Source organism: Pararge aegeria, chromosome 8 (genome assembly GCF_905163445.1).
Source record: "Pararge aegeria chromosome 8, ilParAegt1.1, whole genome shotgun sequence".
In the NCBI taxonomy this organism is placed as follows: domain Eukaryota; kingdom Metazoa; phylum Arthropoda; class Insecta; order Lepidoptera; family Nymphalidae; genus Pararge; species Pararge aegeria.
Genome location: NC_053187.1, coordinates 18,631,295 through 18,651,705, shown reverse-complemented (window position 1 = coordinate 18,651,705; position 20,411 = coordinate 18,631,295). Strand labels below are relative to the sequence as shown.

The window sequence follows — 20,411 nt, the reverse complement described above, 5'->3', positions numbered from 1 at the left end:
TCACAGATAGGAAAATTACTTTCAGCTGTTTATGAATGGAATGGAATCACTAAACGTGAAACGTCTAAACTCTAATGTTCGCTTACCTATCTGTAGACTGTAGATGTGTAAATGCTTGTATAGCTATGTTTAATAGCTGTAGTGTAGTCTGTGTAGAGTCTGTGGTATGAACGGTTTTTGAATTTTGAAATGTTTTGAATTTATGATTTGGGATTAAGTCCTGTTTTATTTTATTATTATGCTTTTTTACATTGATCAATATTATTAACTGGATTTATTGTGATAACTTGTACTTTATAATCATGGATTACTCAACAATTAGCAACAAAACCAACATAACCGAGGCGGAAGATCTAACAGGTGGTGAAATCACTGAAAAGTATTATTTGCTTCGTAAACAGTATGAGAACTTATCTAGCAACTATGATTCAATAAAACAGGAGCTCCACGATACGAGACGGAGTTACCAAACCGCTTTAGACGTCCAGAGTCACCTAAATGCCGAGCTAGAAAGTTGTCAGGCCGATGAACAAAGACGAAGGACTGAGCTGAATTCCCGCATAACAGCTCTACAAGAAGACATTTCAGCTCTACGGCAGGATCGAACGGACTTGTTAGAGCATCATTCGAATGAAATTAAGCAGTTACAAATAGAAAATAAGCGTTTAAGAGATGAACAACTTGTGGTAGCTAGGGAATCACCAGTTCGTGATACTTCGGAGTTTGACGAACTCCGGATAGCTTTGTCTTCTATGACATCAGAGGCAGCAGTCGTCAAAGTAGCTCTTGAGGAGGCACGCGCGGAACTTGTGCCCTGGCAGGTATAAATTGTTTTTAACAAACTATAAAAATTTCTTCTTTAAATGTTTTCTATGCATTTGATTCATACGATGAATAATGCTGTGTTTTTACAAAGTAATTACTGTAACAGATGAAAGTAGAAGAGCTAGTCACAGAAGTGGCGGAGCTTCGTGCAGCAGCAGACATAAGGAGGGAAGAGTTGAGTGCTGCAGGTGAACGGGAGGCGGCAGCCCTGGCCGACCTGGCTGAAGCTAGGGCTTTACTTCACCAGGTTGACTCACAAGATCTGCAGCCACATGGTAGGAATTCTTTGTCTTGGAGTTCTTTGTCTTTACAGAAGATTATTGCCTAATCATGCCTTATCTGCATAATCATATTAAAATGAAAATTGAAACTTTCAGCTGCAAAAGGAAATTCTTTGTTTGCTGAGGTAGATGACAAGCGTCAAGAAATGGCCAAAAACCTGATACAAATGAAACAAACTAATTCTAGGGTAAGTAAAGCGATTATAGAAAATTAATGATGACAATACAGTTGTACATTTGCTCTGGGTAGTAGGTGGATATGGATTTAGACCATGGAGAAGGTTTATATGATGAAGTATCCAAGAGAGTGTATAAAATCAAAATTCATTTATTTCAAGTAAAGCCAACTTGAATAAATGAATTTAGTAAGCACTAGAATTGTCAAGTCTGGTATGATTGTAGTGACTCTAGTATGAATAGCAGATTCTACTGAGAAGGAGCTGGTCAGAAACTTATCAGTTGCTCATTCCAACATCAACAATTTGCATTTTACATTTTAGCATTAATTTTTCAATCTTGTGAGAGATAAATATGCTTTAATAATAACGTGGTTTAACATATTCTTTAAACCTATGCATTGGTATGACTCATACTTTAAATGCACATCTCCAATCCCACAAATGACTTCTGTGCCTTGCACAAATACAACATTTCACCTACTAGTTTTCAAGGAGTTGCCCACTAGTCTTCAATGTTTCACTTACTAGTTTTCTAGGATTCACCCATTTGTTTATGTATTGCAGCTACGTAGAGAGCTGGCCAACAAGCAGGCAGAACTGGAAGCGCTGCTGCATGAGAAGCAGACCATATGGGAGCAGCAGGCTGGTGCAGCCGCCCACTATGACAGAGAACTTATAGGTGGGTGAACTTTGGTGCATTGTGCATGCATTGCATAAATCCATTCCGGAGATCCAATGAGTATTTGGTAGTAGAGTTATCATCTTAATAATATTCAACTCATCAAAATCACTATTAATTCATTACTGGCTTACTAAGGGGTCTCCTATCTGTATGAGATGAGTTTAGGCCAAAGTCACCACCAGTTCAGAACATTATGGAGAGCTCTAAGGCATGCAGTTTTACTCACCTTTCCTTCACAGTTAAAGTAAGTAAAAACCCTAAAAAGTTAGAGCTACGCAGCTCTTAACTATTTAGGGAACTTAGGAATCAAACTCTGTACCCACGAAAAGGAATACCAACGTCTTACCTACTAGGCTGTTCCATGTTTCATGGGGTATACTAAAATATACCACTTCTGAAACATGTAAACCACTTGAACATTTTGCCCAGTACTAGGACATGAAAAGGATGATGACGAATATGTATATTGCAGAGAACTACGAGGAGCGCATAACGCAACTGGAGGGTCTTTGTGAGAGGCAGAGACGTGAGCTGTCCCGTTGGTTTGGCAAGCTGTGTGAGCCAACTGCGCAGGGCTGGCTGCCTGGAGTCCTGGATCATTTGAAGTAAGTACTCAATAACAAAGACTCAAATGCATGCAAGCAGGACAGTACGGTGGAATTTGGAACTCCCAAAAAAAGACCTATGTCTATATGTGTCATCTGTAATTTATTAATTTCGAAAAATCAACATCAACACAGGGGTAACATCTAGCCCGCAATATGCTGCTAAATTTAAGACTACAAAATCCTGTTATAGTCGTAAAAATGTAATAGGCCCGTTTTGACATTTGTCATCGCGACGTAACTAGTTATGGAACCATAAGACTCTGTACTCGATACTCACGATAAATCAATTCAAGTTTGTATCAGTACTTGATTGATATTATTATGTATTGTAAAGTGTTCGTTCGTTCAAAGTATTCCTTTAACTTCACAACCAATACGCGTGACTGGCTGCTGATTATACGTCCACTTTTCAACATGTTGAAACAGAGTTAGTACTATATAACAACAAACACAAAAATCGAGTCCAATCACTATGTTTTAATTAATGTCCAAAATAGAAGAGCCATAGTTAACGTAATAGTAAACAATATATATCAAACTTAAACGAGCGCACAGTCAACTTTACAAGATGAGGAACGAAAAACAGCGCAGTGCGCGCGGGGACGCTTCAGTCATGTGCCGCTTGGTCAGATACATCAACTCAGACTCATTATTATGAACCCATTTTGAGAACCAAGCTCATTCTTTGCAGTAAAGATAACTACACAATATTTAATTTCGATATTCAGTAAAAAAATGGTTACAACTCTAGTATAAAAAAAAAAAAGACTGAGAACGTAACTGTTTTCGGAACGTTTTGCAACAATTATAAATTGCATGCTACTATGAAGTAAACGCAAAAAGAATACTCGCGATATATTCTTTCATATTTTTTAACGTCCAAAAAAAATTTACGTATTTTTTAAAACACTGTATGTAATTTTTATTTTTTTGTTTCTTTCAGTTTCGTTCCAAGTTACATTCTATGGTCTTGCACAAATGTCAAAACGGGCCTATTACATTTTTCCGACTATAAGGAATTTGTTCTTTAAAAGATTTAACTATTAAAGAATGGAGTTTTGTCTAGATTAGAAAATGATTATCCATAGGAATAAACCTTATACCTTACTAGCAGAGCTGGCAAAAAAGCAGCGAAACATTAAATATGATATTTTATCTACTTTATCTATTTTTGATCTAAAATTCAAAAGAAAATGTAAGATGTGCCTCTCGTATCGATTCCGTTCGTATTGTAGGTCTATAATCACTAAAACAACAGAGTGAACATAAACTTATAGATATATATTTAAAGCTCAAATTCGTCTACTAATTCTGCAGCATAAAACGTTAATAAAACAAAAAGCGGTGCAACTCATCATCATCATCATCATCACATCAACCGATAGACGTCCACTGCTGGACATAGGTCTTTTGTAGGGAGTTCCAAGTACCACGGTTCTGAGCCGCTTGGATCCAGCGGCTACCTGCGCGCGCTTAATGTCGTCTGTCCACCTCGTTGGGGGTCGACCAACGCTTACCAGTTCGAGGCTACCATTCCAGCACCTTGGGACCGGTGCAACTCACAACTCTAAAATTATGAGCTGTAAGGTCCATTTTACTATATTTTCAGAACAGAATGTGAACAGCTACGGTTAGAAGTGTTATCTAGAGGTGCGGCGCAGTTAGCAAGCGCGGCTCAAGTAAGGGAGCTGCGAAGGAAAATAGCCCATCTGACCGCCAACAACACTAAGCAATCACCCATACAAAGTCAAATTGATAAAGTAGATATTAGCGTGCAAAAAATTACTGTGCCAATCAAGAAACCTGCAGTTGATGATGTCAAGAAAAAAGTGTCTTTTAATTAATGTGTGATTTATAGCAAACTGAACTATATAATAATAATCTTTTATATCTTTATTTACAGACATTACATCTATTTCTAAAAAATTATATAAAATTGCATTACTTTAAAAATACCTATAAGCTATGTCAGTATGCTATTTGGCAAACCATATAACCAGTCGCATCTATATAGACGGCACTTCACCTAGGGTATGCTTGGTTGCGCTACTAATTTGGTGGTGGCGACCGGTGATAAGCTGGTGGCGCAACCAGTTATGTGTATAAGCATATAACTTATTCGACCTAGCTCACGTCTCAAGAAAACTCATTTTTTTTGTGGACTGATGATATGAGTATATGACTGAGATGCTAGAATTCTCTTTTTAGAAAAACAAAAGTTGAAGTAATGTAATTGTCTTTGAAACTAAGGGTCCGAGTGCAAGTGTGAGATATTCTACATATCTTTACGATTTATATGGTATCGAAAGTGCGACAAGTGCGACAAGTGTGGGCGTGTCTCTAGTGTTTTGCAATATTATTACCACATGGCACTTCTTCGATACCATATAAATCGTTGTTAACTTTCAAGTAAGCGTAGGTAGAAAATGTCACACTTGGCACATTTTTTTTTATTCCACTACAAGTTAGCCCTTGACTGCAATCTCACCAGGTGGTAAGTGACAAAGCAGTCTAAGATGGTAATGGGCTAACCTGTTAGGGAGCATAGTAGTCATACCCCTAAATGCGTCGCGTAGATGTTTCTACGCGACATCGCACCGGAACACTAAATCGTTTAGCGGCACGTATTGTCGGTAGGGTGGTAACTAGCCACGGCCAAAGCCTCCCACCAGACCAGACCAGAGATAATTCAGATATTAGAAATTCCCAAAAACCGCCCCTGTCGGGACCTCCTACTTAAATTCGCAGCGGATCTTGTTCATTCTCTATTCTTCTAATCATTCATATTTCAATAAATGCTAGAGTTAAGAAATATGAAAGACGCAGGCCCCATTTTTGCCGGAATTTAAAATTCTAGTTCTGTGTTTAACAAATCCCTTGGGAACCGTTGGTTTTCCCCAGACAAATAGTAGCGTATGTTCTCCTTCAACTAAAGTCCTTTCAACTAACTCTACGCCAAAAATTAAGATGATTTATGCTTAGTTAGTAGTTAGAGTGTAAAGGAAGGATAATCAAACATACAAACAAACTTTCACATCTATTACATTAGTAAGAATAATCGGCATAATGTTTAAGTTATCATGTTATATGTATAGATATTTATAAATAATTAATGATAAACTAAAAATAAAACCACTTTTCTGACTAGCATGGTTTTTTTACTGGGGAGGGGTATCATAAGAACTTTACTGCTCCAAAGTTCTGGACTCGTTAAAAAGTTAAGTCCTAAATAAATTCATAAAGAAGATGATGGTCAGCTAAGGTCCTTGAGAGCATGTTCGCGAGCATGCGCGACGTGCCGTGTTCGTCGTTCAAGTTCGAGAGCGTCGAGTTTGCTGCGCGCTTGCAGTCTCTTCGCGCCCGCTTCTTGAACGCACTCTGTGAACGCACCTGAAACGCACAAGTTTTATTGGCAAGTAAGCAGTTAACTGCATACCTAAAACCCGCCCCGACTTTGCAGAGAGTGAAGAAGTTACTTTCATTAAATAAATACAGAAAAAGCTAATAAAAGTAATAATTACAACACATGTATTTATTGTTTTATTTATTTTGTACTAAATATTAAAATTAACATAAAAAAGAATAAGACGTGCACTACGACAACTTATCTCTTAATAAGATTTCTTCAAGAAATAAATAATAAATAATAAACATTCTTGCAGTGCAAGTTAAAAACAATCATTAAAATTAAAATGACCCAATAAAATGTTAAACGACAACGACGAAACTAATCCAAAGCGCACATTAATCAACAAGCATATAATAATAAAATGTTATAATTATCCTTTATTTTATGGTAATCTATTAACACATACCTACAAATAAATAAAAAGTGTTTGTCTGTGGTTTCGGAATGAATGTTTTTAATGAACTTTGCTACAATAAAAAAAATATTTACATAGTTGGTCGAGTTTTTTTTTATTTTTTACCGTATCCATAGAAAAAAAAAAGTGAAGAACCTGTATAAGTTTCTCTATTAGAATTTTGGTAAAAATAAAAAATATCTACTACTTAACACAGCCATTATTGCTTGCAGTGCATTGTGTCCAAAACATGAAAATGTCGTGCCCACGTCTCACTTCAGCGGAATGCTACTAGCTCGCACACTATTTCCAATTTTCCCATTCTATGGTGAACATTATAGGTAAAAAAATTACTGTCGACTGCTACATGGCAAGAAGTTATTCACCGCCTAGCCTGTTCGAGAAACACTACTGAAGTGGATTTGGTTTTGATGCTTCAATATTAGCCGTGTACACGGTTTCTGTATGTTCTCAAATCTATGATATTTAATTAATATATTCGGAGACTCCTGGAAATGAATGTGTTAGTTTTTTAAAATAACAAACTTATATTACTGATATTTCCACGACAAAAGACAAATAAAAATTTCAAATTTGTTAATAATGAAGATTTTTTTTGCATTTTTGAGAGTCTTCAGCTTTTAAGAATGCATAAAAATATTACAATTTATTTATTACAAAAAAAAAAATTACAATTTATTTATTACAAAAAAAAAATTACAATGTTGCTTACTGAAATTGAAATTTTTGTGCGTTTCGATGCGCAGAATTCAATTTAAAAAAGGGCAAATTATTACCGATATATCGATTCATCTATATGTTTTTGTTTGAGATAATGGTTTAATTGTCGATATCTATTTTTTTTTGTATATAACGCAGTATTAGATATGATTTGGCACAACTAATAGCCAATATTCGGTTTCGGCGAATCAGGGGACGGAACGGTTGATTACCTACCTGCGCGAATCTACGTTCGCAGCTAACTTCCGCAACGACAAAGTTTGATTCGGACTCTCTATAATTTAACTTAATAACGGTAATAAGTCAGCATCAGTGATACCGCAGCAAACAGCTTGTCAACAATAAAGATACATTCCGTATCAATTAGTGTGACATTGGTTAACCTATGATTGTAAAGATTTGCTTGCTTCTTTTTGGGCTATAAAATACTCGAAAATATCATAAACGCGCCATTAGGTATTTCAGTTGCTGGTAATAAATTACCTATTAATGTAGATTAGATATTTATATTACTTAGGTATACCTAATTAATACATTTAAGTATATCTTAGTTACACGGTTCAACGTATGGTATACATAAGTACTCTAGCAGTCCCTCACGACTTATAAGTCAATCTTAAAATATAGACATACTTATATGCAGTCGCGGACTTTTTTTAAGAACTTTTAAAGGGAAACAATTTTGTCATACATGATTTTATCGGAACTTTAACTGTTTAGGCAGCGGAAGCTTTCAAAAGGAAAATAAACCCCCGATTTTCGAATGTTATGGGTACTGAGATAACTGATGAATAGTTTTATGAATAACATACATAAAATACTTGTTATATAGAGATAAATCCGGATACTGAAATATATGAATGTGCATCACAGACACATTTTCCAGTTGTGGGAATCGAACCCACGGCCTTGGACTCAGAAAGCAGGGTCGCGACCCACTGCGCCAATCGGCCGTCCAATTAATTAAGAACAAGAGGCTTCATATCTACGCCTCAGGTGTTCGGACACAGAGTGGCAATTTTTAAGACGTGTTCTTTGCTTGCCCTGCGTAGTGTTACTATAAAATAATAATAATAAATAAATTAATAATAAAAATACTACGACAATACACACATCGCCATCTAGCCCCAAAGTAAGCGTAACTTGTGTTATGGGTACTGAGATAGCTGATGAATATTTTTTTTATTAATATAATACACATAAATGCTTATAATATACAGATAAACACCCAGACACTGAAAAACCATCATGTTCATCACACAAACATTTTCCAGTTGTGGGAATCGAACCCACGACCTTGGACTCAGAAAGCAGGGTCGCTGCCCACTGCGCCACTCGGCCGCCTAGCATAAAATAATAACATTAACCGATAGTATCCCAGCAGTGGGCAACTTGGGCGGGCGTGCTGGTGCTGTCGTAGCAGTCGATGATCTTGCGCTTGATGTCCGCACACACGGGGTCCACATTCACCATGTTGGTCGTACGCAATTCCACGCGTTTTAAAACTGCGTTCAGCTCTCTAACCGTCAGGCTGTGAAGAGCAAAAAGTCATCATCATCATCACCATATCAACCCATTACCTCGCTCGCTACAGGGCACGGATCATCTCCCACAATGAGAAGGGGCTAAGGTCCACCACGCTGGCCCAGTGCAGATTGGTGGGCTTGCAATAAGTAAATAAGACAGAATTCAAATTAAACTTTGTAAAAAATGCTGATGCAGTATGAAAGAAAGAAAAATAATATACTTGACAGCCGACTGGCGCAGTGGGCAGCGACCCTGCTTTCTGAGTCCACACAAACATTTTCCAGTTGTGGGAATCTAACCCACTGCCTTGGACTCAGAAAGCAGGGTCGCTACCAATAATACTATGCCAATCGACCGTCAAACATAATATATCTATAAATAATTAAGATACACAGTAAATGAGAGTTGGGAAAAAAAAATGTAATAGGTACGCCTTTTTGTCGTGGCGGCCAAACACGCATACGCACAGACACGCAAAACACACACATTTATATACACACATTAGGTTTTACTCTTAAGATCTAAGGATAATTCCCGAACTCCTGACTAATGTGTTGAGACTTTCTAATATCCTATCTAATAATTTTTGTCCCGACCCGTCTTTTGGTATTAGCACCTACTTAAATGCTTAAAAACATTGAATTTTTATGAGAAGATTGAATAAATAAATAAATAAATATACTACGACATTACACACATCGCCACATAGCCCCAAAGTAAGCGTAGCTTGTGTTATGGGTACTAAGATGACTGATGAATATTTCTATAAATATAATACACATAATTACTTATAATATACAGATAAACACCCAGACACTGAAAAACATTCATGTTCATCACACAAACATTTTCCAGTTGTGGGAATCGAACCCACGGCCACGGCTCAGAAAGCAGGTTCGCTGCCCACTGCGCCAGTCGGCCGCCGCAGATTGAATATTTAATAAGCGATCGAACACAGTAAAGGCTTCGATATACTATAAACACGCGACGCGTATTAAGATACTTCAAATCAAGAACGTGGAAAACAGTTTAATTTTGTCGCTTATTCATAAAGTTTTTGAAAGCATTCTTCTATTAGCTTTTATTATTCATTGTTCTTAGATTAGCTGTCGTACAACTATTCCAGAGTTCAAACTACTACTTATATAAATTAAATTTTATTTACGCATTGTACAACACATATTATCAAAAGTAGATATTTAACATTAAATGCAAAAACATGCAAGAACCTATGTGTAATTTGAAAAAAACCTTACTGTCTTAACATATGGCCTTAACCCCTTCTCATTGTGGGAGGAGACCCGTGCCCTGTAATGGGTCGGTAATGGGTCGATATGATGATGACCTATGGTAACCTTTCTACTCTGAAGTAGATATTTTACCTACAAAAGAGTAACCCGCGGACAAAGCATCCGAAATGTAGTAAAATACTTGCAATGGAAATTATTACTAAGTAAGTGGATACATGATTTAACTCAACTTAAAGAGTCGCGTCGCTTGTTTATAGTATGCTTCTCCTATTATAGATGCCTGTCTTTATTATTAATAGCCGGCTATATTATAACGAACACTTGAGTTGGTACTTAAGTAGACAGGTAGGTAAACTCCTTTTTATTTCTTTTAAAAAGTAAAAACCAGATGTGAGTCAACGCTTAGTGATACAAGTTTTACTAGTAAAAAAAGTAATTATTTAAAAACAAAACGATGCCTATTAGTAGGTACATAATTATTTTTTTAATACTCGCAGTTTCGAACGACTTCGGCTGCTGCAAATTTCGGTTTTTCAGTTCCCGCGTTTAATGTAGGTACATAAGTAACATAAGTCTACAACGTAAATAAAAACCGAAATAATACTTCACAGGCTTAGAGGTACTGTCTCTGAAACTTATCTAACCAAGAGTTTTTGAGTAAACCACTGTCAAAGTTTTTACTGAAAGAAATTTTATACAGCCCTAATATCACATCCTTTAAACTCATCACACATTTAAACCATGTGACTCCTGTCCTGTCACTTCATTAGGTACGCGTCGCATAGCGTAGGTTCTATGCGCGTGTCGGTCTTTTATCTTCAATAGTGTTGTCATAAGTAAACACTTAGAATGTTTTGAATTCGTTTGTATGAAAATATATATACTTTTTTCTTTTAATATGTTTACAGGGTGATTCCTAATAAAATATACTTATGTGTCCTTCAATATTATTTCGTAATTTTCTTACGTTGTATAAAAAAATGGATTTTAATAATCGACTGATTAAATATAATAAGTAATAAGGAAATTTTGAACCTACCAATGCATAAGTTTTAAAACGTTTATTAAGGAGTGGTGCCTACTGTAAAATTGATCAATGACAAGGTTGCTTGGAAGCAGGCAGCAGGCAAGATAAAAGCGGAGCCGTTTTTATCTTATGAGTACAAGACAGAATAATGATTGTTATTTTTTATATTTTTTTACCCTACAAATTAGTCCTGAAGACTAGTGGACTGCAATCTCACCAAAAAATATATTATTCATAAAAATATATCATCAGTCACACTTAGAACCATAACAAGAGCTACGCTTACTTTGGGGCTAGATGGATGGCTATAATATATTTTCGAAGTATATTTATTTATTTATTATAGTACCGGAACGCCAAATCGCTAAGTGGCACGTTTGTGGATAGGGTAACAAGCCACTAGTAACCACACATTTCGTACCGGAACACAGCAAAGTTGCTTTGCGGCAGCAGGTAACAAGAATGGCGGAACTTCCACGGTCGAGCTCTGTCACAAAAATCTCTACTACTACTACTAAAATACCATGACTCTTGTGAGAACGCCTCCTTAAGTAAGTAGGTAGGTATATTCATAATGGAGTTCCTGGTGTTTATATTCGAAGCAATTGTTTCAATTTCCATAAAATAATAATCCCCGAGAGATATTTGCGGGTAGGTATTGTTATAGCTGCAAATAATGCGTAGATCGTCCGCCGGCAATGAACCCGGATGGTGTAAAAATAATGGGCATTCGGACGTAGGTACCTACACCAGGCTACGACCAGTCTCCCTACTTACGGTATATAATTTAAAGTAATATCTATACTAGTTATGATTAAATTAGTCCTATAAATAAAAATTAGGTAGCGGTGATAGCCCAGTGGTCCCAGCACACACCTCTAACTTTTTCACGCCTCATAAGTGGGCATTACTGTCAGTTTACGCACACCGAGTTATTCTTCAACTTAAAATGTCACTTTTTTTTTCTTTATTGCTTTTATAAGTGAATATAAATAAACGAATGTTGAGAAATAACACTATTTTTAACAGTCATGATATTTTTAAATCTCTTTTTATTATTAAAACTACGAGTAATTGACAAAAAAGTTCTGTCTTGGACGTCCGTGTGTCTGTATGTGCGGATCCCGTATCTTGTCGCCTTAATAGAAGCCTATTACTTTTCACGGTATAATTAGATGTAGTTTAATTGTTATTTAAAAAATAATCTCAATTTTATTGTAATGCATGAGATTATGAGGCGTGCACTTTTGGATTTTCCAACTATTTTAAGTTATGTGCGTTTTAAGGAGTTAAAATATCACTTGTGTATCACGGAGAAGGAAAACATCGTGAGGAAACCTGGGGAGTGCACCATCCTCACTGAGCCACCGTTGTGGACTTAGCCCCTTCTCATTGTGGGAGGAAACCACCGTGCCCCGTGGATTAAAATCTTTTTTTATTAAGTTTTAGGAGAAAATTTTTAGGTGGCCATGGCGTTGATTTAACTTTTTTTTTGAGAAAACTACTGGCAGGCTACGTTTTAGCACGAAGTGAAGAACAGAAATTCCATGCAATTGAACTCGTGGACATCGGCCATTTATCTCCTTTAAAAAATTCAACAATATATTATAAGCCTACCTAATTGGTCGCACAGGCAACGTCGTTTAAAACCTTGATTAAAATTCATTGGAAAAAAGAAATAACTTGATAGGAAAACGACATTTTGTGAATATGGAAGAAGCTTTCGTTATTAATTATTAAATCTTACCACGGCTTCGTCCGCGTAGTGGTATCATCATCATCATCACCACATCAACCCATTACAGGCCCACTACAGAGCACGGGTGTCCTCCCACAATGAGAAGGGATTAAGGTCGTAGTCCACCACGCTGGTCCAGTGCGGATTGGTGGACTCCACACACCTTTGACACACCAATATTGTGTAGAAGTCAGGCATGTACCTAGATTTCCTCACGATGTTTTTCTTCACCGTTGTAGAAAGTGCTATTTTAATTACTTAAAGCGCACATAACTTCGAAAAGTTAGAGGTGCGTGCTGGGATTCGAACTCGGCCCCCCGAAAGTGAAGTCGAGAAATTAATTACTCTTTCGTGTACCTAAAGTATATTTTTTAATAAAAAAAATGGGATAAATTAAATAAACCCAAACAATAAAACGAGTTTTAATTTATAGAGGCGTGTTTTATTATTTTCTTAAAAAATTGAAAATAAACTTTACAACAAAAGTTACGCAACAAAAAGATTGTTTATATTATGAGATAGGGAAGAAGAAATTGACTTATACCAATTACTTTATTTCGATAAAACTACGCAGAAAAAATATGGACCATTATTTTCAAAGAGCAAGTTATCGAGGCAATCAATCGTTTTCAAAAACATTAGGCTCTCGATAAGGCGACGATGCAAATTAGTTTATTTAAAGCTTAAAAGCAGAGTTTAAATCTTCGGATTGTTTCGGCCATCCTTTTCCAATTTAAATAGGCATCTACATTATATCTCCTAAACATAAGTAATTTTGTTGAACATTGAAATCCAACGAACCGTTTTGTGCACAGAGTTTTTGAGTGACCCGATTGGGATAAAGCTAGTAAAGTGAAAAAATCTCCTACGAGTTGGTGGACATCCGTAATGTATCTTTTTTAACGCTGGGAAATGCCCTTACGCATCCCTCCCAGAAACAGGCAAGAAATTCTTAGCCGTTTCCGGTAGGGTATTTGGGACTCACAGACAAGAGGCGCCTGGGGTCTAAAGTCGTGGAGTTGTAACCCACTAAAACCCAGCGAAATCGTAGACGATTTACAGAGATAACACAGAAACGTTTACGTTATTTTAAATAAGGTTAACCCACATTTCATATTTCCCCATTATAAAGGCTACATAGGCACTGTCATACACTTTCGGCCGAATTAAATCTTGGTTTTTAAAAGCACTAATAATATACAATGCGTCTCCAGGACGCTATTCCAGCTAACTATTATGTAAAAAGGTGTTAAGATCGATGTTGATGAGGCGAATACAGGTAACAAACTTTTTATAGAATCCCCTAGAGACAATTCCCAGGTATTCCCGGGATAAAAAGTATCCTATGCCCATATCCAGGACGCAGGTGCAATTGCTGCTAAATTTCTATTCGTAAATTCGGGGCAACAGTTGAGCTAACAAACAGAAACATTTTAGCATTTATAATCTTTGTATAGAAGCCCCTACGATTAAGTATGTGAATGTATCTTGCGCCAAAAATTACTTACCCGAATCTGTCGGTATGTTTTTCGTCCAAAGACTTGAGCTGTTCCATGAACATCTTCTCCTTGAAATCCCCTCTCGGATTGGAAGCGCTTGTATCTATTGCACCTGTCAGCGTAGCGTCTTCGACGAGACGTTCAACCTGATATTATAGTAAGTAGTTTTATCACTACGAAAAGCCATAAATCAAAAGAAGAAGAAGTAGTTTTATAATCTGTATCCCACCAAAAACATTCTGTAAAAAAGTAGCCAAGTCTCGATGGATTTATAATCTGAATATTCTATACCATAAAAGGCTATGAAATAATTTTTTGTCTGTGAATAGATTACTCCCGCTTGCTTCACTTATCTACCTTTATGATTATAAGAATGCGGTGATAGCTTAGTGGGTAAGATATCGGTTTCCCTTTTGGTGGCACCGAGTTCGATTCTCGGCACGCTTCTCTAAATTTTCAACTATGGGCTGGAATGGCGACACTGCACCGGTAAACGCAGCACCTTACCGGTGGACAGACAACATCAGGCGGGTCGCTGGGACCCGCTGGAAACAAGCGGCCCGGGACCGTGGATTGTGGAACTCCCTACTTAAGACCTATGTCCGGGGTAGCGGACCTCATACTCAGAATTACCAAACGGTATTCGTCGAAGGTCATACAGGTATACGCGCCCACCTTGGCACACCCAGACGAGGATGTAGTGGTTTGAATGAGGACATTTTAAGGACATTTTAATAGCCAAACATGGCTCGAACACCTAGTACAGTATTGTGATGGGGGATTTGAACGCGAATGTTGGAGAGTGAACTGGTAGAGAGTTGAGAGTGGGGCAATTTGGGTATGGGCAACGGAACCACAGGGACCAAATGTTGGCCGAATTCATAGAGTAAAATATTATTAGTGAATTAGATTTATTTTTATTTCCTTTAAAAACATTTTACAATAAATGTTTCCATTATTGTGAGGTAATCATTTTGCCACAGAAAATATAAGTTATTGCCCTGTGAATTATTTTTTAATTTAATTGCGAAGTTAAAGTTATTCGAACTGGTTTTAAAATTCGAACAATGGAACCTAAAAATAAGATAATTGATGATTAAATTATAGAACGGATGACAACAAGCGCGTCACAGCACGCAGGGAGTCACTGGGCCCAAGGTGTACGAGACCGTGGTACTTGGAGCTCCCTGGAAAAGAACTATATCGAACCGTCGTCCTTTAGTTGATATGATAATGACGATGAAATGATAAAAAAGCATGGATGCTAATTAGTCTTGTGTGGCATTAATAAATAGGTAGATTATACTCCAAGCTTATCGTGGACTCCTCCTCAGAGCTACAGCCTTAATCTATCTAAGCATAGAACAACCAATACACCTACGGTATAAGTCTTGATATTAACAACGTCTTTAGAGTAAAAGTATAATTTAATTTATAGAACCAGACACCATTTGATCACGACTCATGAGTTATGACTAGAGAGAGTTGATGGGCTTTAAATATAAGCCCTAAAGACGACCGATTGGCGCAGTGGGCAGCGACCCTGCTTTCTGAGTCCAAGGCCGTGGGTTCGATTCCCACAACTGGAAAATGTTTGTGTGAAGAACATGAATGTTGTTCAGTGTCTGAGTGTTTATATGTATATTATAAGTATTTATGTATATTATTCATAAAAATATTCATCTTAGTACCCATAACACAATCTACGCTTACTTTGGGACTAGATGGCGGTGTGTGTATTGTCGTAGTATATCTATTTATTTAAAGCCAACCAATTCGCATTGGAGCAGTGTAATGGTTCTATGCTCGAAAGCCCTCTCTCCTATGATATGAGAGGAGGGTAAGCCTAGCTGTGGGTTGTGGGATATCAATCACCATTTTGTTTGAAATGCTGATGTGGTGCTCATCAGGTAGGTCGTCTTCCACGGGGTCCGCCGGTACATCAGGGCGCTGAAAATGGGTAGCTCTGACAGACTCGCTATTGCCCATTTTTTAATCTGTAATAAATACCATCATCACCATCACGAAAAGCCTGATATACGATTAAATATCCAATGGTGCAGTGGTTGAGGGTTGGATTATGACACCACAAAAGTGTTAAAAGCAGGATGCGCTAAATTCTACTTCTGTTCGATTTAATTTAATTATTTATTTTATTTATTTGGTATCTATGACCCATCACTACGCACAACACTATAACATAAATAGAATAATCAAAAACCAAACTAAATAAACTTACATTAAATATTAATATGCAATATAATAAAAAAAAAATTACAAATTAAAATATCTGCGTCCAGGCAGCCCTACGTGGAGTTTAAGATACAACTTATAAATTGGAGAGTCGTATCAATTTATTAGTGCTTTCAGAATGCCGTTGCTGCTTACCCACGTTCTTTTCATCAAGGATGCTATTCGATTTCGTCTGATGGCAAAAAAGTCATCACTGTGAGCCACATTTCTGATGCACAACAATAACGGTTAATGTTTCTTTTGCATTTGATAGCCCTACTCAGGCTGAGGCAGGAGGCAGAGTCAATGCGGTGGGTCATGTTGGTTATGTAGAATAGTGGAAGAAAGTTTGTATGGGAAACTTATCAGAAGTTGAACGTGTGGATTAAAATACGTCGGCCTAGCGACCTAAGCGCGAACAAAGTTACTGTTTTTATTTCTTGTTACGACGGTGTTAATTGTATCAAATTATATTTGTTGTTTTGTGATGTAGTAGAAGTTAGTGGGTAAACATACAGATGCTGATACTGATTTTGTATTATGTGTACAAGCTGTTACCCGTGATCTTCGTCCGTGTTTAATAAGGTTTTTACAAATCCCGTTTGTTTTCCTGGGATAAAATGTAGTCAGTGTTACTCTCCGTCCTTTCAACTAACTCTTTGCCTAAAATCAAGTTAATTGGTTGCTTAGTTAGGGTGTAAAGAAGAGACAAACAAACAAATAAATAAACAAACACACTCTCGCATTTATAATATTAGTAAGGATTGATACGGATATTCAAAATGTCGTTCGTATTTCGTAATAAATTTTACACGGCTGAGACCGCGAACCGCTTGTCTACAATAACATAAAGGCATACGACTCGCTATTCTTTACAAACAAGTCCCCGTAACTTTCTATTACGCGCGAGTTCGTAAAGCTAACACGCCTCTGACCGTTGGGGCCAGTTGCGCCACGTGGGCTCCCAATGCTCACCTTGAACTTTACGCGAAGTTGATAATAATCACGGCGTTTGCTACAGGCCAAGGCGGTAGTGAGTGCAAAGTCGATAAAGCCTTATGTGTAAGAGTACAATATAGTGAATCGAAGTCTTTGTATACTCATTGGAGGTACCGGCGCGCAAGCATTGCCGACCTCCAATGAGTATACAAAGACTACCGCAGGCGTCGCGGGCTTAAGTTCGGACTAGTATTAAGAATTTTTGCTAGAAAAACTATACACTTGGCCCGACACGGGAATCGAGCCCAGGACTTCGTGATCCGTAGTTGAGCATGCTAACTACTAGAGCAAAGAGGTTATCACTACATACATAGACATATCTACAAACACTGTTAAACTATGTTATCCTTCTTGTTTACTTTCTTTTAATTCGCTGTTATTACTAAATGCTTACAAATTTAAATGAAGAACTGTGTTTTTTTTTCCTTATGGTTCTTCTTCTTAACACAGATTAGCCAATGTCAGGTGTCTATATATCTATGTTATGTGTGATATGTTAAAAAAAAATGCCCAGGCAACTCTAACTATGCCCTAGCAGCCTCTTCGCGTGTAACATATCCGCTGATACTACTATAGTATGCTATCGAAGCATTTACTTTGACCTCAGCCGGACGTGGTCGGGGCAGCCCGCTGGGCACTGTTCGCCCATCACTGATTGAGATGTGACCATTAACGCAATAGGATATGCATGCCTTCGTTTTTTTGCGTGACTGAAATTTTAAATGGATATACTATAACCTGGATTAACACATGTGTTTTTTACTGCTGAAAATCCATGTTTTTTACTAAAGGACACGTGTGAAACGTCGGGGCACAACAAAATTTTTAATTATGAGCGTTTTAATTTAAGGAATTAAATGGTTGAAAGAAAACTGTTCATTATTTATATGTTATTATATTCTCCATAATGTTCTCAAAGGCGTGTGAAGTCTACCTATCCGCAATTGGTTAGTGTGGTGAACGGCCTGAACTAACGGCCTGCTCCTTGCCATTCTGAGAGGAGACCAATATAATAAAAATAAAAATAAAAATAAAAATGTGAATGAATGAACTAAAGTGAATTTAGTCTTGTTAAAAGTTTATAGTATAGTTGTCACCTCCCCTGCTCCTCCCATCGGTGTCGTACGGGCAGTGGAGTGCATAGAGGGTATGTCCAGTACGAGTTTTAAATACATAAGGGTGGCCTTTTTTTACAATACCTACCCTTAAGTTTTATATATCTCGTACTGGAGATTATCTTCATTTTATATCATCTGCATTCCCTGTGCATACCCTCTATGCACGCCACTGCGTACGAGGCAACTAATGGAATATAACGGAGAACGGATAACACCGTCTTGTGTGCTACTTTTACCGTCTACTGCGATTACTTATTCGTCTGCCCAGCGTGATGATTATCGGCAACATCTAGGGGTGAGGCATTTAGACTAGGGGTGGACTGTTATAGGCAATTATCAATAGATTGATTCAAAACACAGCTTCCTTCTCCTGAGTCGGTTGGTAAATATTACAAATACAGCCGCTAAGGCCGTCGCAATGAAATATGAGCAACATATCAAATCGCAGGGCTGGGGCCTTGGACATCTTCCGTGGCGTTATTTATTTTGTGGTCTCATTAAATAAAGTTTCAGGATGACTAAACGCATTAAAATGTTAAAGACTCATCGATTTCCTGTTGTCCTGGTGTGAATTAAAAAGTTTAGTATGCGATTCCGAATTCAACAGAGATCTTTGATGAAATGTCAAATGCCGACTGGACTTGACCATTACCTTGTGGCAGATGGAATAATAATTGAAAAGCGATTAAGTTAATTTTTATTATACCTAAACCTATCAGATATCAGAGATATATCAGAGAATGTTTCGTCGCTTTACATAATCATATTTCAAACCTGCAGGGCTATTTTGGAAGGACGTTTTTGTAGCTCGACAGCTAAATCCGCGATGAGTTTGCAAATTCGTATTCTCTATAACTCGATAGTAAACGTGGCGCCGCACTGCCGGATGCGGCGGAGAGATAAATAAATTTGACATTAGGCGGTGATGTTTGGTATTCGGTGAGGTAAAGATCGAGGATTTGCCTCGATCGTTGAATTCCTCTCCTTCGAAGTTGTCAAACAGAAACTTAATCAGCAGCAATCGAGTTCTGTAGTGAATTAAAATATTTAAAGTGTATTAGATTTTTCATTTAAGTAAAAAATGAGTAATTTTTTTTAACATTTTAGTTTATTATAGCTATTATTAAAACCATGGCTCGTTTATTCATATTAAATTATTTATTTGAAAAGAAGGTAGCTACTCATTAGATTGTATTGAAAGTCGACGCCAAGCAAATGAGATACGTAATAAAAAAACACAGGACAGTCCATTCTTAGCGATTTGGGGTGAGGTGTCTACTACGGTATCTACAAAGTAAAAGTCATTTTGTTAATTTACGTCTGCGGTTTCCTTTAAAATTATGTATATACAACATACTAGAATTTAATTGATTTTATTGACGCCTAGCTATAGAAACACTTAATCAAAGTTAACGACATATTAAAGTGACCTATTCGAAAGCATGCCAAATAAAAAATAAACTACGTAAATCGAAGAAGCTGCGGAAAAAACGGTGTTTTATCATTTCGTTAAATGCAAGGAACTCTTGTTTGAGGATTCTACTGCCACTTGACCGGTAGGTATTGCTTAATAAAATGTGTGAAATATCATTACGCATAAATGATTCACGCGATCAATACTCTAAATCATAAGTTCGTGCTCGTAAACATTTTACCGACCAATAATTTTACAGTTTTAATTCAATGTCTTAAAAATTGTAATTAAACTGAGGTAGTTGGAAATGCCACATAATTTATGCAATAAAGCACGTCGGCTTGTATCTAAAAAACAGTCATATTATTTACACAAAACTCAGTTAAATAAAGTTCGGGATTTTACCTTGCTAGTCTAGCAAACCAAATTTTTATGAGATAACAATACGTCAGTGGCGTGCATAGAGGGTACGCACAGTACGTAAATAT

At 37.1% G+C, this 20,411-nt stretch overlaps 2 protein-coding genes across 2 annotated transcripts in view; one reads left to right on the top strand and one right to left on the bottom strand.

Annotated features, from left to right (window-relative positions):
* The first annotated feature begins 169 nt into the window (after nt 1-169).
* LOC120625942 (protein Spindly) lies at nt 170-5,094 on the top strand. The gene is made up of 6 exons (XM_039893215.1): nt 170-821; nt 932-1,100; nt 1,203-1,294; nt 1,850-1,964; nt 2,440-2,572; nt 4,185-5,094. The coding sequence occupies exons 1-6, from the start codon at nt 303-305 to the stop codon at nt 4,417-4,419; spliced, it is 1,263 nt and encodes a 420-aa protein (XP_039749149.1). The 5' UTR covers nt 170-302; the 3' UTR covers nt 4,420-5,094.
* Nucleotides 5,095-5,524: 430 nt separating this feature from the next.
* The window catches only part of LOC120625915, a 21,638-nt gene continuing 6,751 nt past the window's right edge, over nt 5,525-20,411 (bottom strand). The window contains exons 2-5 of the mRNA XM_039893183.1: nt 16,036-16,157; nt 14,170-14,306; nt 8,487-8,650; nt 5,525-5,965 (exon numbers count right to left, since the gene is read on the bottom strand). Coding sequence (XP_039749117.1) covers nt 5,829-5,965; nt 8,487-8,650; nt 14,170-14,306; nt 16,036-16,149 — 552 coding nt within the window. The 5' untranslated portion in view covers nt 16,150-16,157 and the 3' untranslated portion in view covers nt 5,525-5,828. The remainder of the gene's footprint in view (nt 5,966-8,486; nt 8,651-14,169; nt 14,307-16,035; nt 16,158-20,411) is intronic.